This window comes from Mesoplodon densirostris, chromosome 1, assembly GCF_025265405.1.
Source record: "Mesoplodon densirostris isolate mMesDen1 chromosome 1, mMesDen1 primary haplotype, whole genome shotgun sequence".
NCBI classification, from domain to species: Eukaryota; Metazoa; Chordata; class Mammalia; order Artiodactyla; family Ziphiidae; genus Mesoplodon; species Mesoplodon densirostris.
Window position 1 is genome coordinate 49529691 of NC_082661.1, and position 24045 is coordinate 49553735.

General features: G+C 45.5%; 1 protein-coding gene across 1 annotated transcript in view; it reads left to right on the forward strand.

Moving 5' to 3' along the window:
• LOC132488033 (FERM and PDZ domain-containing protein 2-like) overlaps positions 1-24045 on the forward strand; it is an 82635-nt gene that overhangs the window by 57510 nt on the left and 1080 nt on the right. The window contains exons 17-26 of the mRNA XM_060096043.1: positions 3568-3715; positions 5442-5450; positions 7894-8104; positions 13127-13221; positions 15363-15455; positions 16131-16238; positions 16331-16447; positions 19582-19787; positions 21682-21865; positions 23797-23867. Of these exons, the coding sequence (XP_059952026.1) occupies positions 3568-3715; positions 5442-5450; positions 7894-8104; positions 13127-13221; positions 15363-15455; positions 16131-16238; positions 16331-16447; positions 19582-19787; positions 21682-21865; positions 23797-23867 (1242 nt within the window). The remainder of the gene's footprint in view (positions 1-3567; positions 3716-5441; positions 5451-7893; positions 8105-13126; positions 13222-15362; positions 15456-16130; positions 16239-16330; positions 16448-19581; positions 19788-21681; positions 21866-23796; positions 23868-24045) is intronic.

Genomic DNA, 24045 nt, shown 5'->3' on the forward strand with positions numbered 1-24045 from the left:
CTCCCTGTGCTATGCAGCTGCTTCCCACTAGCTAACTATTTTACATTTGGTAGTATATATATGTCGATGCTTCTCCCACTTTGCCCCAGCTTCCCCTCCCCACCCCATGTCCTCAGGTCCATTCTGTATGTCTGCATCTTTATTCCTGCCCTGCCACTGGGTTCATCAGTACCATTTTTTTTTCAGATTCCATATATACGTGTTAGCATACGGTATTTGTTTTTCTCTTTCTGACTTACTTCACTCTGTATGACAGACTCTACGTCCATCCACCTCACTACAAAAAACTCAATTTCGTTTCTTTTTTATGGCTGAGTAATATTCCACTGTATATATGTGCCACATCTTCTTTATCCATTCATCTGTCGATGGACACTTAGGTTGCTTCCATGTCCTGGCTATGATAAATAGAGCTGCAATGAACATTGTGATACATGTCTCTTCTGAATTATGGTTTCCTCAGGGTGTATGCCCAGTAGTGGGATTGCTGGGTCAGCAATGGTAGTTCTATTTTTAGTTTTTTAAGGAACCTCCATACTGTTCTCCATAGTGGCTGTATCAATTTACATTCCCACCAACAGTGCAGGAGGGTTCCCTTTTCAAATCCACACCCTCTCCAGCATTTATTGTTTCTAGATTTTTTGATAATGGCCATTCTGACGGGGGTGAGGTGATACCTCATTGTAGTTTTGATTTGCATTTCTCTAATAATTAGTGGTGTTGAGCATCTTTTCATGTGCCCCTTGGCCATCTGTATGTCTTTTTTGATGAAATGTCTATTTAGGTCTTCTGCCCATTTTTTAATTGGGTTGTTTGGTTTTTTTGATATTGTGGCTCTGTGTATTTTAAACCTTGTTCCCCTCCAGTGCTGACACCACATATTTCTGGGGCTGGGTACTGTAGGGCACAGTCAATTTCACATGGCCACTGGCCCTATATCTTTATGCTGAGACTTTGGGTGAGTCGGTACAATGGAAGGAGTATTCTGGGATGGTTGAAAATAAACTACTGCAGAAGAGACTGCAAACTGCATAAATAAATCCCATTAAATCTACACTAAATGTATCCCTATCTCAACTTCTCCTTAGTGAGATCTGCTTCCCCACCATGCAACGTTACCTATGGTGAGAAAAGTGAGACTGAGTTGCAGTGGAAATAAGAGTCAGTGGTCTTAACAGATTGTGGTGAAAGCATCTTACTTTCCATGTTTTACAAGAACACAAGAAAATATGCTGGGTCCCTCCCAGGAAACGGCCTTCCCAAGTAGAGGCCTGGGACTTCAACTTCCTTAGCTTCAGGGCAAATCCGCTTGTGTCTGGTAGAATCTTATTATTCTGCAAAGATGTATCAAACCAAACAAAGAAACCAGCCTGTGAACAAACAGCAGCAACAATAAAACTATTGGGGATGAAATATTTGAAATAATAAAACCATGCTTAGAAACAAACATGATGTTACAGAAGCACAAAGTATTTTTGTTCTGCAACAGCAGGGATGTAAATACATTTTTCATGTTTGCGCTGAAAACCCTGGGATTCAAGTTATACATCATCTTATTCTTAGAGCAGCTTGCCTGTGTGAAAGTTGGCCTACAGATATGAATTTCCCATTAAATGATGTTATCAAAATGGAAAAAAATCCAAACCGCTACAGTCAAAACTGTTTTCAGCTTCATGCCAAGAAATGAGATCGAAATTCCACCCTCTGGGACACCTTAGGGCACTGGGGTCCAAAAGGACAAGAGCTTGCCAAGAGTTTATGAGCTCAAAGAAAGAAGTGGCGCATGTGTGTGAACAATTCTCTTTTTTCAGATTTGTTCAAGAAAAGTTATTTAATTTTTTTTTTGGCTGCGTTGAGTCTTTGCTGCTGCGCATGGGCTTTCTCTTTTTGCGGCCAATGGGAGCTACTCTTCGTTGCGGTGTGCGGGCTTCTCATGGCAGTCAGTGGCTTCTCTTGTTGCAGAGCACGGGTTCTAGGTGCGCCAGCTTCAGTAGTTGTGGCACACAGGCTTAGTGGCTCTGCAGCATGTGGGATCTTCCCAGACCAGGGATTGAACTCGTTTCCCCTGCATTGGCAGGTGGGTTCTTAACCATTGTGCCACCGAAATCCCGAGTTACTCAATTTTAAAAAATGACTTATCTAAAACGTTTAAGACCTGAGTGGACTTGATATAAAATTGTCAGGACTGTATGAAAGTATATCAATGCATACTGAAAAAGTAGATGGATTCTAAACAAATATTCAACTTTGGAAAAGTGTGGATAAAATGATTAGCTAGCGGAATTTAGACATTATTATAATTTGAATACTAAGGAAGAATTAGTAAGGCTAGCAGGATAGCATCTATGAATGTTTGAGAAAACACATTATATAAAAAAAAATACTAGATATAGTATTGTTCAATTGGATTCAGAATCCATTCACATTAGTATAGGTTCAACATTACATTGGTTAATATAAGAAAAGGGTACTTAGAGAATGCTCTGATTGTCTGAAATTAGGTTAATGTTAAAAAAGAGTTAGAGGAAAAGCAATGAATAGTTGTCTGTCTTTTGTTAATATCTGACTGTGTGAATGGAGCTTCTTAGGAATGGTGACTATCATGAGTTAAAAAGAATCAGCATTAAAGAGGTTCAGGAGTTTCAGGGAGCCCTTTCAAGCACAAACCCTGTATTTATAAAGTTATCTTTATAGGAGCAAGCTCAAGGTTCTTACTGAAATATCTAGAATAGAGATTTTATTTGGAAGTTATATATAAATTCATATCTAATATAATCTCTATTACTTTGTATTTTATTGTTCTTATTAGAATTTTATATGGCAAAAATTTACGGATTTTTTTCCAGGAAGCTCCATATAGATAACCCCAGATAGATAATCCTCTCCAGTTTATCACAGTGAGCTGTACAAATATTATCACTTTGTGCATGGACCTTGAAGGTATAAATGTAGGGAAGTGTTTCTTGGTGATGTGACCTCAGTTCCTGTTGCATTCTGAGGAGTCTCCATCTGCTTCCTCATCTGTAGAATAAGGATAATGATGGGACCTCCCTCATTCTATAGCTTCGAGGATGAAATGAGTTAATACACAGAAAGGATTTAGCACAGAGCCTGGCACATAATAGCATGAAACATGCGCATACAGATATGCTTTTATCTTTTCTATAATGATGCAAGCTGAGATTTTGCCTTCAATTTCTGGGCGTTTGGACAATGCAAACTATAGGTGTATTTAATGGCCTTTCACAATGCACTACTTGCTGAGGGCCAAGCCTGTACTGAACTCATTTCATATTCTTTTCACCTAGCACACTCTCCTTGGCAGATAGCAATTGCCCAATAAACAAACACTTGATTTACGAATTAAGGAAAAAATTAAAAAAGGGGTTGTCTTTAATCTAAGAAAAAATATTGGGCCATAGTCAGACATTGGCCACACACTTCTGGATGCCTAGTACGTTGGTACCCAACTGACGGCTCCAGCATTTGGCTATTTTCTGGATAGCTGTGCTTCAATGGATAGGTAAGAATGATCAATATATTAAAGTCTCTGTTTGCTTCCCTCAGCGAAAGAAGTTCATCATTACAAGCAGCATCACTGGGAAAAAGCATATGTTTGTCACTGACTCAGCCAAGACCTGTAAATACTTACTGGGCCTCTGCTGTGCCCAGCATGGATTTAATGCTCAGACGAGCTCTCCCGGAGTTACAACTGGTGAGTAGACACCATCTTCTCAACCTAGAGATATTTGGCTTTGAGTTTGCTGTTGATCTCTCGCCATTATTTCCTGTTCATTTATACAAGGGAGCAATATAACATAGTGGTTTCACCCTTCATACTCAGAGTGGTCTCTGCATGTGCATCACCTGAGAGCTTGCCAGGGATGCAGAACCTCAGGCCCCTGAATCAGAATCTGCATTTGAAAAAGAACCCAGGTGATCTGGATGCAGATGAAAGTTTGGGAACTCCAGGCTTGAATGTGGAGCCTGGAGTTCAGCAGACTCAGAGAGGTGCCACTTACTAGCTGCGTGACTTTGGACCGCTCACTTGCCCTCTCTGAGCCTTGGTGTCCTCAGTTGAGCAACTGGCCGTCCGACAGGTTTGTGCTGCGCTCCAACAGGATAGTGTGTGTGCTGTCTGTAGCTCGTCTAGAATGAGTGTCTGGCGTTCATGGCTCCATGTGACTAGTAACGGCAGCTCCTGCTTGTGGGGGGTTTTGTCAGGTGCCAGTCAATTCACAGGGGAGCTGTGTCACTGCCTCCTGCAGTCCTGGGACGGGGGATCAACTAGGAACCAAAATTGCTGAGCATTCAGACGTAGAACCAAATACAGAAAACAAAGGTGGCGTATTATTTGCAGCGAAACCAAATAAATATATAAATATTTCTTTGAAATTGCAGAGTAGCATTTCCGTGATGTTTCCAGGGGATTGGAGGTAATGAATGTAAATTAATTATGACTTACCTGCTGAGGTACAGTGTGAAACATCATCAATATCAATTTTATTGTATGATATCAGTGAACATAAAATATTTATAAAGACTCCTTGGGCTTACTAGCAAAATTAGTCCTTCTAAGCCTGTTTTGCTCATAATATGCAATTTTCTCAAACTGCAAATTCTACCATCATAGGAGCTTGGGGGAATCTAACATTTGTGTGGCCTCCACCTACAATGCTGTTCCTACCTCCTTCCAGGCTCAGACCACCAAGATAAGCCTCATTCTCCAAGAATAAGTTCAAGGACAACCTCCTCCTTGAAGTTCCTCCTGATTGACTGCCCCCGTACTCCCTTCCCAGGTGGAGTTGACTACTCTCTCTTTTGTGCAGACTCCGTCTTCTCACCTGTAATGTTCTGCCCCTTTTATTTGTGGATGTGTCTGCCTCCAGTTTGCAGTGGACTGGGAGTTCCTGGAGGGCAGGGACAGTATCCCAGTACCTTTACGGTTCCAGCATGGAACAGAGGTGTGTCAAGTGAGAGATGGTTAATACATGTTTTTTTGAATGAATGAATGGATGGATGATTAGTGTGGAAATACAATCATTTACTTAATCATTCCTCTAGATTTTAAGTTTGCTTTTCATTTTCCAATAGCATAAATAATATTGCAGTAAACATCATTGGAAGAAAAATTTTCTGTATTGTGTATTATTTCTTTAAGGTAGATTTCAGTTAGATTTGGGGTACAAAGGTTGGGGCATTTTTAGGTCCCTTGCTGTTTTCCTGAGTGCCATTCCCATGTCCAGTATCATTGTGCCTGTTTTATTGCATCCTTGCTGGAATAGATATTATCATGTTTATCTTTGTTCATTTATAGGGAAAAATGATTTCTCAGTGTTGTTTCATCTGGCATTTCTTTGATTGTTAAGAAGTTGGACATTTTCCAAATGTTTCTTAGTCATTCTTCTGTGAATTGTCTAAACAAGCATATTACTCTATAGTTATATTTGGTTCCCTGGGGAGAGAGAAAAATCACCAAGCTTTTACAAGTGCATAAATTCAGGGCTAAATCAGGCAGGATCTGTCAGCATTGCAGAGTGGGACCACAGGCCTTCACTCAACCTTTTCAGATGCATAGCAGGGGGCTGCAGGGTTGCCGGTGGCCCTTCCATGAGCTTGTGGCTATGAGACTCTGCAGATTTGCAGTGGTTGCCCAGGATCTTGCCCTGGTTCCCTTTACCTTTTCCTTGGCTCCTGTACTCTTGAAACTCTGTTTAACCTTGGCTTCAGCCTTGCCATCTAGACTGATTTGGATATTTGTCAGCTACTTTCCTGGTGCCACAGTTAGACTGTGAGTTCCCTGCCTCCGCCCTCCACTGGTGGACAGAAACCATTCGCTCTGCTTGACATGTCAGTGGCATTGGGACATTCTTGGTATCCCTTCCTTCCATTCCTGAAAGGTTATCAACTCTTGGCTCTCCTACCTACCAATCAATCCTTCCTGCACCATTTGTCCAGCCAATTGAACCCCACTAAGCTAAGGTCTAATAATGATAACAGCACTTCCCACCAACCCCACCAGCCCCAGGAGCCCCCCTGCTTCATGCTGAATGCCTGATGCTAAGTGCTTGACATCCAGACTCTCATTCCCTGACCTCACTGTATGATCTGTCCTGTTAACAGAGCATCCTCCCCAGTGCCCTGTTGTTCTCCAGCTTCTTGTGGGGACAAATCCCTGCTCAGGACCCAGGGCTGTGATGCTCTCATTCATCTGCTACCTTCTGGGAGCCCTCCTCCCCCAGGGGGCAGCCCCTTCTTCCTGCACCTCCAACCTCTATATGAAGGCTCCCTTGAAACCCATAAAACTTCTCTGAGCCTCTCCCTGTCACCACTTTCTTTCCCTGAAATGTCCCCCTGGGGGTATTAATATAAACCACAATTAAAGCTAAGATCACTATCCCTTTAGACCGTAGTGATCAGAGGGCTGGGCATGCTTCAGATGAATCTCCTGTGCTACGGTTTGTATCTCCATATCCTCTGTATGTCCACTTTCTGGTGGGGACTGTGGAGTCAGCCGAGTGTGAGTCCTGCTCTACCAGCTACAAGCCCTGGGACCTTGAGCAAATTGTTAATGCTCTCTTAGCCTTACTTTTCCTCATCTATAAAATGGGTATAATAATATCTACCCCACAGAGTTATTGTGAGGATTAAATGAGACAATGCAGATAACATGCTTACCACTGGGCCTGGCATGTAATAAGCATGCAGGATGTGTGAACTGCTGGTGTGGATGTTACAGTCATTGCTGCTATGTGTCTGAGCAGGTCCAAGCTCTGGAGTCAGATACTGGACAATTTCTGCAAAAGCTGCAGGTCATATTCAAATTGCTTTTAGTCCTCCTTTCTTCCTTGCCTACTGTATGTGAGTGATGGTACCTAATGCCTCCTAGACACAGAACGTTCTCAAAAAGTATTTTTTAAAGTCTACCTTTTTCAGTGGGCACAGTCCCGACAATGAACCAGCCACCATTGTAGGAAAGGGGGGGTGTCTGCTTGAGGAAATAAATGTTCATGAGCATGCTCTCAGTGGAGGCACTTCACTGTGCTTTAGATATGCACACACACACAAACACATGTACAACTGGAGCCATACAAACGCCATGTGCCCGAGCATTCTTTCCTTCTTGGTTTTAACAGGGAACAGATGGTTGGAACACAGTCATCATTTTGTTTTTTCAAAATACAAACTGGGCTTTGTATAAATCCTAGTTAATTTAAGGAATCTATCTATCAAATCCAGTTTCCTATGAATGACGTGAAGAGTGAAGTGGTGAGAACCACTCACATTCCTGGGCTCATTAGAATCATTTATTACCTCTTTCTGCAGGAGGGGAGGAAGGGAAGTGTGAAAGCTGGGAGACAACACATCTGATCCGTATTCATATTTCAGAAAATCGGATCTTAAATATTATTACCAAGGAAACTAAGCCGTGTAGAGATGAAAGATTACATTCCACAGGGCAGAGCGTAATCTTGGGAGCTCAGGTAGTTTGCAGACTTATTTGTTAAAACAACGTTTGGAGAATGGTTTGTAAAGGCAGTGAGCAGAGCGGATGACAGCGGCTAATTTTATACAAGGCTCTGCTGGCGCTGTGACACTGCCTTGAACCATGGCTCCAAGGCCTGTCAGTTGCCAGGGGGTGGAGGGCATCTTGTTTCCTCCTTCCTGTCTGAGTTTTCTTTCCTTAGTCAGGGCTAATTAGGCAGATGTGGCATTCTCGGGGCTAATCATAGGAGCTCCATGAGCTAGCATGAGGAAAAATAGGCCCCTCCATGCAGACAAAGAAAAGCCAGGACAGAACCTGGGGCCTGTGATGTGTGGCTGCCACAAGAGCGATGGGGCCAGCATCATTCTTGTGAGTATTTATGTTTATCTGTTTCTCCCACATTGCAGACTATGATAAATGTGTGCAAATGGCCAATCTGAGTCTTGCACACCTGGCCCAGTCCAAGCCGCTCACTTGGATCCAGAGACTGTCGTGCTCAGAAAATGCGCTGTTTGTACCCAGGCTGGAGGGTGTGGCAGGAGGCCTGCTGCACACGTCACTGGATAACTTCACTGTGGACACCAGCAAGGGGACCAGGGCACAAGGGCTCAGAGGCAGGTGGGTTTGACATATCTGTTCTCTGGGCCCAAAGCATCATGTACTTGGTGGTCTGGAGTAATCCATATGTGAAGACATTGTTTAAAGGATGTCAGATGTCTAAGAGAAGTATGCATTCATTGGGTAATTATCAACTAAATCCACAGAGATTTCCCGAAGGGCAGCTATGGGCCAGATCTATGCTAGACACGGGACAGACATCCCGTGTCTCCCTGCTGCGTTGCTCTATCTTTTGGTGGAGAAAGAGCTAGGTGATGATACAAAATTGAAGGGGACAAAATAAACAAGTTGCAATAGCCTATTTAGCCAGGTACTGTTCTAAGCACTGTACCCATTAACGATTTTAGCCCTCACAACCCTGTGAAGTACTTTCTGTTTTCTCCCAGTGTGAGACTTGAACACACACAGCTGGCCCTGGAGTCTGTACTCCTAAGCTCTACATTGCCGCCGCTTTCTCTTTTGATGGATTGCTTGCAATTTAATTTGCAAGGGAAAATAATGAGCTTATCAACACAACTTCACATTATAACATAATGATCCATAAATTTTAAAATAGCCTCGAAGTTGGATTACACTTACATTACAAGTTCTATAAATAGCACAGATTCACAGGCAGCGCAGGACCAATGAAGGGGGCTGTGGGAGGGAGCTGTTTTTTGGAATGAGTTATACATCTGCTTCAGCAAGGGTATGGGTGATTGATTTGAATTGCAATGCATATATTATATCTTAAAGTAATTCTTAGAAAATTACTGCTCTAGATTCTGTTGATGCAAAAATGCATCACCACCCACTGCAAACTAACTCAATAATGATGAAGCAAAACTATCTATTATTGTTACCGCGTAACAAACAACTCCAAAGTGTAGTGACTTAAACCAACACGCATTTTGTTATTCTGTTTCACGATTTTCGGGTTACAAATTTACGCAGGGCTTGGCTGGGCGATTCTTCTGCTTCTCTTGAGGGTACTCATCAGGACCGGTCTGGAGGCTCCAGGACTGTGTTGTGCACGTGCCCAGGCCCTCAGTGGGGATGGCTGGGATGGTGAGCTCAGCTGGGCCCTTCTCAATCCCAGTGCGGTCTCAGGCCCTCTCCACGTGGTGCCTCCATGTGGAAGGTAGTGAGGCTTCTACATGGCAGCTCAGGGCTCCAAGGGCCCAAGGTGAGCTGCCAGTCTCCTAAAAGGCTGGGCATGGAGCTGGCACAGGGTCACTTCCGCCATACTCTCTTGGTCAAAGTAGTCACATGTCAGCACAGATTCAGGGGCAGCAGAAACAGACCCCACCTCCTGATGTAGGAGTGTCAAAGCATACGTGGCCATCTTTAATCTGTCATCAAACTGATAGTACTTTATAGCACTTTATAGATTAAAAGCCTGAAGAAGCCATGACTGACTCAAGGCCACCTTGAGAATGTGTTGACTGCAAAGCACCCTTCCAGTGACCTGCCAGTGAGCACGCACAGGAGGGCCTTGGCAGCACTGCATGGCAGCCAGCCTTCTCAACAGGAAGCTGAACTGGAGTCCTCAGTAATCTCTGGTTCTCCTCTAATTTTAGTTTATGAATGCCAGACTTTCACAACCCTTAGTAACTCACATCAGAGGTTATGGGTCACCTTCCATGAAAAGGGAAATCTAGGGTCTCTGGCCATCTGGAAGGTCCCCAGAAGCACAGCCCAAGACAATGACTTGGGTGCAGGTGGTTTTTGTGGAGGTGATGCCGAGAAGCAGGAGTGAGCAGGGTAAGTGAGACAGGGAAGGAGGGAAAATGAAAAGAAAGGGGGCAGTGTCATTAAGATAGCTGCTGTGGGCAGCCAGGGCTTAATTCCATGAGAAGTGCACAGAAGTCCTCCCAGAATTGTCTGCCTGAAGGACCAGGGAGTGGACACTTGTGCACCGGCTCCCATCACGCCCTGGTGCAAGCTTGTCTGTGGGAGGTATGAACTCTCCTATACTGTTGGGCAAGGTGGGGGGATAGAGGGGGTGGGTGAGATGCCCAAGACATTCAAGAAGCTCTAGGGCAGAAAGAGGACCGCATCTGAGGCTGGATCAGCACGAGCTGAACCTGAGCTCAGGTGGAACTGCCCACCACTGCTCTGGCCGGTCTGAGGTGGGACAAGGGCTGCATCCATCCGGCTCTGTCATCCCTGTGCATGGATGAGAAGTGCATCATCCTTGCTGTGGCTGGTGCAAAGATCACCCAGCCCAGGGTCCCCTTCAGGCAGGGTGCTGGAACGAGCCCAATGCCATGGAAATGCACCTACACCTACTCAGCTGTCTGCTGCGTGTGATGTTGCACTAGTTGTTTAGAACACCCGTGCCTCTCTTTCCTCATTTGTCTAGTGGTGGGAGCAGTGATGCCCACCCCACTGGATGGCTGTGGGAATTAAACGGTGTTATAGAACCCTGAAGATGGGATGAGTCTGTGATGAGTGTCCTAATGTTGGTGCTCTTCCCCTCGTCTCTAGGGGAGAAGGTAGGAACACAAACCCTCTTAAAGGGGATAGAATGGTTAAATGTTTAAGGCAGACACAGATACAGCTTTATCGCTCCCCCGAGAGTGAGGTGATTTCCAAGTAAGGGGACAGAGGAGGGCTGCATGGGGGAAGTGACAGCAGGTCTTGACCAACCGTGGGTTTGGGCACAGTGAGAAGGAGGGGAGATAGGCAGGAATGCCATGAGCGAAGGCCCAGTTCCTCTTGCTACAAAAATTGGTTGAGTGCCTGCTGTGTGCCAGCCCCAAGCTGTGCACTGAGGACTCAGCAGTGAGCAGGACGGACACAGCCCCTGCCTCATGGCGCTCACAGAGGTGACAAGCACAGGGCCCGTGTGGCAGGAGCAGGTGGTGCTGTTGACCAGCGGGCCAGAGCCAGGACGGGAAGGATGGGATGGCATGCAGACACTGACACTCAAGAGCTGGGAACCCCTTCCCAGTGTCAAGCCTGAGCAGCTGTATGCTCAGCACTGCTTAGAACGGGGATGCCATCAGGGTGCCAACCCTGACATACAATCCCTGCCCCACCTACTTCATGGCACCTTTTCTGTGAGCCTTTCCTGACTGCCCTGACCAGCACCACTGGCTCGCCTTCAAGCAGCCGCCCCCAGGGCCCTTCCACCCCGACATCCACATGCATCTACCTGTCCTGTAAACGGGGAACTTCCAGAGAACAGTAATGCTCCTGTCTCCTCCTCAGCTCTGAGGCCAGCATGCGGAGACTTTCAGTAAATGGCATTATTTTCTTTAGGTTTGCATTTTTAAATGCTTATTTTAATTGCGGTAAAATATACGTAACATAAAATTCACCATTTTAACCATTTTTACGTGGACAGTGGAGTACTGTTAAGTATATTCACATTGTTGTGCAGCCAGAATTCTTCTCATCCTGCTAAACTGAACCTATGGCCATTAAAAGACAAGTCCCCATCCCCGCTCCCTGAGACCCTGGTAACCATCATTGTACTTTCTGTTTCTATGAATTTGACTACTTTAAGGACCTCTCTCTACTGTAGAAGTGGAATCACACAGTGTTAGTCTTTTTGTGATTTGCAGTAGATGCTGCTTTTTATCCTTTTTAAACAATAGACTTGCACGTGTGACTTGGATCACATGGGCCGTGGCAGCCTGAGGCAGACAATCCCTTCCTTTCTCCAAAGGCCCTCCCTTGTGGCCTTCCTTGGCCCCTCTAGGACTGCTGGGGTATCTCCTTGTTTGAAACCCAGGAGTGCTCCGCCAGAGCCTCTCCCTGGGCACTTAGGTCGGCTCTAGATGGCATGAAAGGCACCCATCCCGCAACTCGCAGTGGGCTGGGAGCTCCCAGAAGGCAGAGCCCATGTCTGATTCACCTTTACCCTCAGTCCCTTGCCAGCTCAGGGCCTGACATCTAGTAGGGTCTCAGTCAACTTGGGTTGAACTTGCTGAAATGCACACTATGAACAGGAGCCGAGTTAGAGCGAGGCCTCCTCCCTAGTCTCTGAAGAATCGCCCTGTGCTTGTCCCTCGCCCTGCATCTGCCTTCTCTCCCGCATCGCTCCTCTTCTTCCCTTTCTAGCTCTGGCCCCTTGAACAGCACCAGGCTCTGTGCCCGGAGCACCTGGCATCACTGATCCCAGGTTGCAGTGAGAGGTGCGGTGGCAACACCCATCCCTGCCTTGGGCCGGCTGCCTAAAGCAGTGGGGCAGGTGTGGGCTCCCTGAGGTTGGGGCCAACCTGGGTGATGAAGGGCTGATGGATCTGTTCAGATGGCCGACCTCCTGGCCTTCCTTCTTCAGATAAGGCCCAGTGCTGGCTTTTTCCAGGGCTCTAAGTCCTGTGGCTTTGCCTCTATTCTTTCTGCTCACTCTCTATTTTGTTCATCCCTGAATGTAGCTTATCTTGGGCAGAGCTGACCCTGTGGGTAGGGCAGGGTCCCCACTTAATTCATTATTCTTCTAGGGCCTAGAACATCCTTTTTTGGCTAGAATGCTGGCTCAGCAAAGCCAACTGAATGCCGGCATGAAAGATTCTTGTTTTCAGCTCAGTATTACTAGGGGGTAGCCAACTCCAGAATCTGCAAGGATCAAGCAGGTAAGTTACCGTGTAAAGCCTTCAGGGGCCATCACAGTGGAGGTGCTGGAACATGGCTGGCCCAGCTGAAAAAGCAAACAACAGAAAAATCAGGACCCACTAAAAGCATCAGTGCTTTAGACTTACTACCTCATTTTGGGACCATCACAAGTCTAGGAAATAGGAATATTCTTATTTTCTGGTTAAGGAAATGGAGGTTTGGAAGGGCTGCTTATTCAACTCAAAGGAGAGATAGTGGGAGGTTCATAGGGGGCCTGGGGGACTCTAGGGTCCCCTCTAAGATAGAAAGCCCCCAAAGCCATTCTTTCCAGTGTACTTCTGATAACCAGATCAGCCCTTGATGGGGTCTGTCTATGGATCTGTTGATTGATGAGCATGGGGCCACCACCCATACTCAGAAGGGCAGGAAGTTGCCTTCTAGGGGCATCTTACCTCATCTTGTTGACTTTCCCTGCAGACCCTGCCCTGTGCAGCTGGAGCACATCTGTTTGACCCAGAAGCCAACGACCTGTGACCCTCTCTCTGGACTGCCTGCTCAGAGCACGTGCACAGGTACGGGCCAAGCCATGGGCTTGGGGTAAAGGAAATCTTACACGTGACTCTTGCTTTCAATTTTTTGCCACTGCTTCATTTTGCTTCCCCAATAATATTCACAATCTTTTTGCTTTTCCATTAATCTCAAAACTACTTATGTAGAAGGTGAAAGATTTATTCGATCTGAAGCGAAGCCAGAGTATTCCGTCATACAGAGTGAAGTAAGTCAGAAAGGGAAAAACAAATACCGTATGCTAACACATATATATGGAACCTAAAAAAAAAAAAAGGCTCTGAAGAACGTAGGGGCAGGAGAGGAATAAAGATACAGACATAGAGAATGGACTTGAGGACACGGGGAGGGGAAGGGTAAGCTGGGACGAAGTGAGAGAGTGGCATGGACATATATACACTACCAAATGTAAAATAGATAGCTAGTGGGAAGCAGCCGCATAGCACAGGGAGATCAGCTCTGTGCTTTGTGTCCACCTAGAGGGGTGGGATAGGGAGGGTAGGAGGGAGACGCAAGAGGGAGGAGGTATGGGGATATATGTATGTGTATAGCTGATTTACTTTGTTATAAAGCAGAAACTAACACACCATTGTAAAGCAATTATACTCCAATAAAGATGTTAAAAAAAAAATAAATAAACTACTTATGGTTGGGAAAAGCCCATGCTGTCCACCTTTGGCTTGGGCTGAGCACATAGATCCTAAATGTGTTAACACTGGTGAAGATTCCCAGCGCTCTAGTCCAGCGTGAGGAATACCTGCTGTGGAGGGGCGTGGCTGGAAAAACGTATCATTCATTTTCTTTACAACTCTTCATATGGGCCCAGAATATCATCTCCCACTACTCACTAGAAAACATATACAGGGCAGGCAGCATTCCTCTCTGTCATATATCCTCCAGGCAGGTCCCCAGTGGGACAGAAAGACAAAGAGATTCCTGAGCTAGAGAAGATATTTATATTTGATGAGCATTAAGCCTGGGATTAGATCTGGAATACTACCAGGTGGCTCTTTACCATGAACTGTACGCAGGTCCCACCATGGTCCCTTGGGGGAGGGAGCGACGTGGAAAACACTGGAGGGCGGGTCACTCTTTGGGGATTTTTCCAAGTGCTCTGTGGTAAGCCCTGGATTGCCCGTCAGGGCTCTGCCTTGGGTCCCCTCCAAGACCCAAGCTGGGGGAAACCTGCGCTGGGCTGCAGGGCCATATCACCCGCTACTGTTAGGGGCCCAAGAGGGAAAGGCTTTGCTGTCTCATCTCTGTGCTCCAACTTTAGTTTCAGTTTTCACTGCCAGCAAGGTCATCTCTGCTCAGATTCTGTCTTGTCCCAAGACCAACGCAGAAAAAAAAAAATATCTGTAGTAAGTCATGCAGAGCAAGCACCATGGCCCACCCTACCTTTGCCTCTGCTCTTGATGAGCCAACACTGACCCGGTGAGGCTAATCAGAAGTATGTGTTCACAAATGAACTTTTCTACAAAATAGAAACAGACTCACAGACGTAGAGAACAGACTTGTGGTTGCCAAGGCAGGGGGGTTGGGGGAAGGATGGATTGGGAGTTTGGGATTAGCAGATGCAAACTATTATATATAGGATGGATAAAGAGCAAGGTCCTATTGTATAGCACAGGGAACTATATTCAATATCCTGTGATAAACCATAATGGAAAAGAATATGAAAAAAATGTATATATATGTATAACTGAACCGCTTTGCTGTATAGCAGAAATTAACACAACATTGTAGATCAACTGTACTTCAGTAAAATAAATTTTTTTTTCTTTTTTTTTCTTTTTGCGGTATGCGGGCCTCTCACTGTTGTGGCCTCTCCCGTTGCGGAGCACAGGCTCCGGATGCGCAGGCCCAGCGGCCATGGCTCACGGGCCCAGCCGCTCCGCGGCATATGGGATCCTCCCAGACCGGGGCACGAACCCGTATCCCCTGCATCGGCAGGCGGACTCTTAACCACTGCGCCACCAGGGAGGCCCAGTAAAATAAATTTAAAAAACTTATTTAAAAAAAGTATGTGTTCAGCCATCCATGCCCAGCATTGTGCGTGTGTGTGAAATAGTGTTCACACCTTTTGTATTAGGTCTCTGACAATTTGGGGCAAAAGCACAATGTGGGGTTTTGTTTCCACTTCCAGGGGCACAAAATAAGAGGAGAAGGAGCTTTACAGCCGAACCAGATCGAGAAATTGTGCGTGTGGCACTGAGCCGGGATCCACGCCGTGGTTTTGGTAAGAGGGCTCCTGGCAGGGGTGGACCCAGTCTTTCCCTCTGGGCAGAGGGGAGGTGTGTGCCATCTTTCCTTTAGACTTTTCTACTCCCTTTTCCTGCCTGTCCTCTCCCAATTTGCCTTTTTCAGTGATCACTTCTTTTTCTTCCCTTTAAATGTCCCTAACCAGCAATGGGATGATGGGGTCAAAGTTTCCTTTTAGGCCTGATCAGGTTTTGGGGTGCAGATCTTGAAAATCTAAGTACAAGATAGAAAAAGACTTTTCCGTCTAATACCACGGAAAAACCTTTCTCTTGTATATTTAGATTCTTAGGGATGGGGAAGAGTAGTCAGTCTTTTTCACCTCTTACTATTTACCACATTCGAAGACCCTTAAGAAGATAAGGGTTACTTGATTAAAAATCATCTTTTTTTCCCGATCTGATTATGTATTAGAACAAAATCCATGCACTTTGGTGGGCTGTGTTCCTAGCTGTAGTTGTGCTTATGAATGTGGGACAATCCACTTTTCTCCATCTGTCATGGAAGAGTAGAAAGAGCTGTTGGAGAATCAGAGGACCTAGGTACAAATATCAGCATTGCTACTTAGTAGCTGTGTGATCTCAAGCAAATAACCTAACCTCTCTGAGCTGCAAAATCATTAAGTATCATCTTCTTTCATATAATTGGATTATAGGTTTTGTCATTAATGAGGGAGAAGATGTAGGCAAAGTTGATCCTGGCATCTTTATATCTTCTATTATACCTGGGGGACCAGCTGAAAAAGCTAAAAAGATCAAACCAGGTATGTCTTTTTTGATTGCCAGAGATGCTGCTTTAAGGAACTGCTCTTTCTCATTTCCTTGATGGAATTATTGAGATATCTTATTTTTCCAGGAGGGCAGATACTAGCCTTGAATCACATCAGTCTGGAGGGCTTCACATTCGACATGGCTGTTAGAATGATTCAGAATTCTCCTGACAACATAGAATTAATCATTTCTCAGTCAAAAGGTATGTGTTAACCCACTTTCAGAAGCTGGAGAGCCTCCTTTATTTTCAGGAGTACATTTTTACCACAGAGTACTGGGGCTTTAAGTCCATGTAGGTCTTTTGTATTACCTCTCTCGTGGTAGTGGCTTTGGCACAAATCAATAAACTCTGCAATTTCAGGGGCAGAATGGGCTCTACCATTGCTTGTCCTGCTGAATAGGAGAAGCCTACTCTAGTTCTTTATTAGATGCAGCTATTGTGTGTTTTTCTGCCACTCTTCTCGCATGACAGGGAGGATATTCTTTCTATCAGCTAAGTCCTTATGGAAAGTGGCTACTACAGTAATTCTACATATTTAGGGCTTAGTCATGGAATCCGGTGGGAAGGAGACAGGGGGCTGTTCTTGAAGCTGAAGAACATAACAAGCATTTTGTTCTAATTTGGTTAACTCAGCATGTTAGAGATCAACCAAAAGAGTAAAGGTTTTTTTTTTTTTTTTTTAAAGATGATTTTATTCGTCCTTTAGATAGCTATCCAACAATTGCCTGTACTGAAGAATAATATGACTATGTTTATTTGGGTCAGGTTTGGGGTGTTAATGGGGAGATGTTAACATCCCTTTCCCTCCCAGTTACCTGGGCTCACCACAGCTTTTTGGTTGGATGATCCTGACATTTTCCAGCAGGCTGCCTACAAAGCCAGGCCCACACTCTAGGAGCTTTGTACAATTTCCTCTCATGTACAGAAATGCTTCATGTCACACCAGCCAGCATTTTCTGGGTCCTAAATGCAGTCACCCCGTTGGCCTTGGCCTCTGAAAACCACATGCCCTCTCTCACTCTTGCACATGTACACACCATCACCAGGTGACTTTCCAGGTGCTGCATCTGCCCTTCGTCCAGAAGCTGTGGGGGGATGGGGGGTGGCAAAGCTGGGGCCTTAGCCATGTGCCTTTCATCCTGTGCTTGGACCTGACCCAGGGGCTGGCCCGGCCCTTCCATAGCACCTGCTCCAGCTCACTGCTCTGTTGGATTTCCTACACTGTCACTGTTCTTCCCACAATGTTTTAGCCGTCCTTGTATTTCCCTCCACACTTTGCACAGGAAAGGACAGAGGGGAGTGATCAAACCATCCTATTTTTAAAATCAGGAAACATAATGCAGCTGAGCTGGGATCCATTCAGTGTCAAGGATGGCCTGCTGGGGTGGGGATGTCCAAAACTGGCACCCAAAGTCTGCGAGGCTTCAACCTCACTTTAGAGTTTCAGATGATGGAGTACCCACAGTGCCTGTGAATTACGTGTCCTCTCACCCTGGAGTCCCTGTCACCTGTTGGTAACACTGCCTGGTCACAGTTGGGGTTCCTTGAAACAGCTGCCATCTTTGTTGGAGGAAGATGCTTCCACAGTGACTGTGGCTGGTCACTGTGGGCAGAGGCTTGACTGCTGTGAGTTTCTGTCTGGTTGGGCTGCTGTTGGGGCATGTGTTCTAGACTGGAGATCAAAGACAAGACAGAGAGCCTTCCCATCAGGAGCAGACATCACCCTCCACTACAGATTGAGTTTTAATTACCCGCAGAAGTTCTAGCTTGTATTTCCATTAGGCAGGACATACGTTGCACAGCTTGACATTTTAATCCAGTCATAAGTCTTGTCCTTGTCTCTTGTGGAGGGTGTGGAAGAAAATAAACAGATGCTTACAACATTGCTAGAAGGACAATGACAGTAGAATAGCTAGTGAGAAGCAGCTGCGTAGCGCAGGGAGATCAGCTTGGTGCTTTGTGACCACCTAGGGGGGTGGGATAGGGAGGGTGGGAGGGAGATGCAAGAGGGAGGAGATATGGGGATATATGTATATGTATAGCTGATTCACTTTGTTATAGAGCAGAAACTAACACACCATTGTAAAGCAATTATACTCCAATAAAGATGTTAAAAAAAAAGAAATTGCCAGGAATAAGGCATTACTGAAAGGTGGCCCACCACTCTCTACTGAATACCTTTAGGCTTGAGCAACTTCTAATCTGATTCATTAAATTAAGTTTATCCACTATGTGAGTTGGGCATTTTCCTGAGTGCTAATGAGTCTGTATCAAAAGTTGTAAACTTACTTGTGTGTCTATATATCCAGATGTAAAGAAAATCTGTGTTCCTTCCTCCCATATACATTTGTTGAATAGCTGATATTAACATATGCATGGTATATAGCTGATGTTAACATATGCATGGTAAATACATGTATTGAGGCTCTTAGTACTATGTACTAAGCTGTAATCTCTTTCTCTCTCTCTCTACATGTATAAACATCTCTCTATATTTAATTTCTAAGCCTCACCAACCCTATGAGGTAGTTGAGATTATCTCTATTTTAGATATGAGGAAATTAAGGTCCAAAAATGTGAATTACCTTGCCCAAGGTTTTACCTAGTGATTCCTGACCTCATGTTCTTTCCTCTGCTCTGTACCAGCTCAAGGGTCAGACATGGGGTAAATGGGAATCAGTGGCCCAGTCTTCACCCAAAGGGAGTCCACCATCTGGTTAGTACCAAGTTCCCCCCAAAGAACAAGACACAGTAAACTTTGGATCACAGGGTGATTACATGTGTGCTCAGCAGGGACTCTGGAAGAGGCTGGCTTTAAGAGCAACATGATGGTTGTGGGGTTTTGGGCAAGATTTAATCCTTTTGACTCTGCTTTCTTGTGTTTGAACTGGGATCACACCTTCCTGGTGGGTATGTTGAAAACATGGGAAGATACGTATATGTATATGTGTATGTGTATATATATATATATATATATATATATATATATATATATATACATACACACACACACACACACACACGTGTGTGTGTGTGTGTGTGTGTGTTGCCCATAATGTGGCAAGAGCTTAAAAAGGGCATTAGAACCATCCGTTGCTCCTGTGTTTTCATAATTGGGTCACACAAGCTCTATTTAAGTTTCAAGAACACATCCAGAATCTTCCCTTCCTCTATTCTAAATGCATCATCTCTCATGAGGTGCTAAACTCACATGGCTCCCAGCAGCTATAAAAGGTCTTTCTGTCATTGGAGGAAAATGCTATGCCCCACATAGAAATGCCACTGAAACACCAGCCTTTCCAAGCTGTTGATTTCTTCTTGGCTTGTTTTTATAGGTGTTTGTGGAAATACCTCAAGCGAGGAGAAGAATAGCACGGCCAACTCTGGGGTCTTCTCTACAGACAGCCTGAGCAACGGGCACCTGGGAAGTTTTTCATCACACACACAAGACCAGGAAAGAAATATTGAAGAACTGGAAATGGCTCGGACTCAGAGCTTAATGCCCAGGCTGAGACCTCAGCTGTCTGCTCCGCCATTAAAGGTAATCATTCCCTTGCTTCACTCTCTAGAATCCGGAGGAAAGAGAACAGGCTGTGGAGCCCAACAGCCTTGGCTCCAAAGTCCCTCTTTGTTCTCTATTTGCCATGTCAGGAAATAAATACTTACAGTGCATGGTTGTTGAGAGGAATATAAAGGGGAAAAGGCAAAGCTTCTAGTGCAGTGCCAGGGCTCAGTGTTTGAGGTTTCAGTGTCCTCGGTCACTAATTTTAACTGTGACTGGTAATAACTGGCTTCTGCCAAGGGCAACGCATGGACAATCAGACATCTTGTATTTTTGGTCTCTAGTTAGTCCTCAAGCTGCAACTCATTGCCTTTGCTCTTGACAACACACCAAGGAGGAAGAAGACGATGGCCAGCTTTGGCATGCAGAGAACTGTCTGCTTTAGTTCCAGGGCCACCAGACTCCAGCTGTGTTTCCTTAGACACTGGATGGAAAGGTCTCCTTTTGCCCCTCCAGACCTCTCTCCGTTTTTCTCTGGGCCCCGTGGAGCTGACATTCACAGACTGTGTCAGCCCTCTGTCTTCTGGTTGGCTCTGCCCAGAAGCCCTGTGTCTAGGAAAAGAGAGTTGTTTTCCTTTATCTCACACTACTAACCCACTCACAACACTCTGACACCAGTTGGGTGGGTTTTCCACATCAAGCAATTCCGACACTAACAGACTGGAATTAGCACCAGATCCCACAGATGAAGGACCCATCCCTCAAGACAGCCTCCACTCCAGATGACAATGAAGTTGTCGGTCCCCAGGTTACCCACACTTCTGTCCGACTTGGCTGCAAATTGGAGGTCCCCATGACCCCCTCCTTGGGTTTGTTAATTTCCTAGAGCAGCTCACAGAATCCAGGAAAACAGTTTCCTTGCTATCGCTGATTTACTATAAAGGATGTTTTAAAGGTACAAGGGAACAGACAGATGAAGAGATGCATAGGGTGAGGTCTAGAAGGGTCCTGAGAGCAGGATCATCTGCCCCTGTGGAGTTAGGGTGTGCCGTACTCTCTGCATAAATGTGTTTATGAACCTGGAAACTACGAATCCCATACTTCTGAAATTTTTATGGAGGCTTCAGCACGCAGGCATGGTGGATCATTAGCTCAGTCTCTAGCCCCTCTTGCCTCCCCAGAGGATGGGGAGTTGAGTGGAGTGGAAAGTTTCAAGCTTCTAATCATGGCTTGGTTTTCTGGTGACCAGCCCCCATCCTGAAGCTACGCAGGAACCAGAGTTCCCTCTTTAGAGCAAAAGACATTCTTATAACCCAGAAAATTTCAAGGGATTTGAGAGCTCTGTGTCAGGAACTGAGGTCAAAGACCAAATGTTAGAACAAAAGATGCTCCTAGTCTCCTATCACTTAGGAAACTTTTTTTTTGAATTTAGACATCCCTGTATTTTATTTTTTTATCACTCATTGTGATATAATTGACATATATGTGTGTGTCTATACATATGTACATATGTATAGACACACACACACACATATATAGCAAAATGATTACCACAACAAGGTTAGTTAGCAGGTCCATCCCCTCACAGAGTTAAAATTGTGTGTGTGTGTGTGTGTGTGTGTGTGTCAAGAACGTTTTGTATATACTCTCTTAGCAACTTGCAAATATACAATACAGCATTTCTAACAGTACGTTACATACCCAGAAATTATTTACCTTATAACTGGAAATTTGTACCCTCCGATACCTTCACCCATACTCCCCACTGCCCACCCCTCACCCTCACCCTGGCAACTACCAATCCACTACTCCACTTCTGAGTTTGTTTTTTTAGATTCCACATATATCACTTAGGAAATTACAAGGGTTGAAGGAGCTGTGTGCCAGGAATGGGGGGCGGAGACCACTATATAGGTTTTCTCTTATTTCACAGTCTAGTGGGAGCCTGCAGCTGGGGGATGAGCGAGTACTGGCTTGTCATTCTGCCTGTGCTCAGGTTGGCTGTGACCCTCTGCTGAAGAGCACAGCTCCTGTTAGATGCTCTTTGCCCTCGAGCTCTTTACCACTCGCTCAGTTCCATCAGCCATCCCTCCTCTCGCTCCTCAGGCTCAGGGAAGGTAAGAGCACCTGCTGTTTCTAGCCCCGGGGTGCTTAGCTCTCCTCATCGGTTTCTTTAACTGCTTGCCCACACCTTTGAAAGCAGGCCTTGTGTCAACTCTCCTCCATCACCCAGGATGGGGATGTACACCTTCTCTTTCTTGCTGGGACTCTGGTTGAAAGGGGCAAGTTACCCCACCTCTCTCAACCTCAGTTTTCTCTCTTATGAGAGAAGCAATGATGTCTGGGCACAGAGCTGTGGAGACAAAAGTGCCAAGGATATGGCTGGCAGTAGGGCTCCATGTAGGCTAGATCCTTGCTCACTGGCCATGGTGCATCCCATGAAGAGCTGGACGGGAAATCGGCAAAAGAATAATACTAACAGTGGACACTTACTGAGTGATTAACCATGTGTCAGGCAAGGTCCTGAGCACTTGGATATGTTACATCATGCAAGCTTCATTACAAGCCTGTGAGATAATTACTATCATCAACACTTTTTATCAGTGGGGTCCCCGAGGCACAGAGAGACAGGAAAGTGCCCATGATCTCTCAGGGAGTACGTGGCAGAGCTGGGATGTGAATCATAGGAGTGGGATTCCAGAGCAGAAAACTTCCCCGCAGGCTGCACTTCAGAAAGTCCCCTCTCACAGGAAGCGGGGCCGAGAGGGCTTCCAGTTAGGGCCTCTGGGGCTGCACCTGTGAGCTGGTTTGTGCTGGGCGGCTGAGGGGAGCAATGGTGCACCAAGGCCACAGCTGACCACGGCACAGACTGCAGAACTTGTGCCATCCGGGCTCCCTGGGTCACGTGGCCAGCTTTGTGGGTAGGTAACCTTTTGTGGCATGGTCGAGTTACACCCTCTCACTTTGGACCTCGACCTCAGTGGTTGCTTTACTCTTTGAATTTTAAAATTTAGATAAAACCCCTTGCCAGACCATGGGATATGGAGCGTCTCTGAAACAACTGGGGTTTCATCTGTTTCTATACCAAATCTCTTTGGAACCTCCTCTGCTGAATCGTTTTTTTTTTTTTTAGCTTACTTCAGCCTGTTTATTTTCCTGTATATTAATTGTATTTTCTGATGTGGTGGACCGGGCAGCCACTAAGCAGCTTAGCCAAGGGGACAGATAGGACAAAAGGCTGGGAGTATCTGTGGCCCCATCTTCTTGGCACAGTTCATTGAAAGACCCTTCCCCATGAGAAGTAGTTCAATATGGGCAGGTCTGTCTTATCACTGCCATCTCCCCAACTATCTCAGTACTTGACACATAGCAGGTGCTCAATTAATCTTGTAGCATGACTGGACAGATGAATCAACATGACATGCATGTCACAGCACCAAGCAAAATGCCTGGCATGAGGTAGAAAATACTCTCTTCTGTTCTTCCCTCAAGCATTCAACCACTGTAAAGTAGAGACCCAGTACAGCTACTCTTGCTAGAGATGATTGAAGGTCCTCCTGAGGTTTTCTTCTGCTCCAGAAGCTGCTGTGTATCTGGTATCCAGCATGCCTTCACTTGACTGGTGTCATGTGTGAAGCTACCAGGGAGTGTCTAGATGACTTCAGTTCTCATAATGATATTTGCCTCATGAGTAGAAAGAGGAGGGAATCTATTGAGACCCTGTTATGTGCTGGGCATCATTCATACTCACTGTTAGAAGGTGATCTCTCATTGCAGTTCTGTGGATGGGGAAAAAAGTCCGGAGAGACCAAGAGACAGGTGCAAAGTCATACAGGGAGGAACTGATTAAGCTGAGAGTGAATCCCCTGTTGGCCCAGCCCTGAAACTTACGATTTTTTTTGATGTGCAATGCTGCTGGCTCCTGAGAGCAGGTGAGAGCTAAGAGGTGCCATCTGCTTAGGCAGGGCCAGCGCCTTCACTTCTTCTTTCTTCTTGTTTGTTCATTCCTGGCAGGGTACTGGTTCTTCGTGTCCTCTATCACCTTCAGAAAACAATGCCAGTGAAATCTACTTTGTGGAGCTAGTTAAAGAAGATGGAACACTTGGATTCAGCGTGACTGTAAGAATTCTTAGGAGAGCTTAGAAAGTAAACAGTTGAAAGATGTTCATCTGGAGTCTTGGTGGGCATTGCACACATATGCCAACCTCTGATAACCCAGTGCTCACTGGGTACAAGCAACACGTCAGAAGTGATGAACCAAGAAAGTCAGTGAGGGCCTCAGTGAGGGATGGGAGCT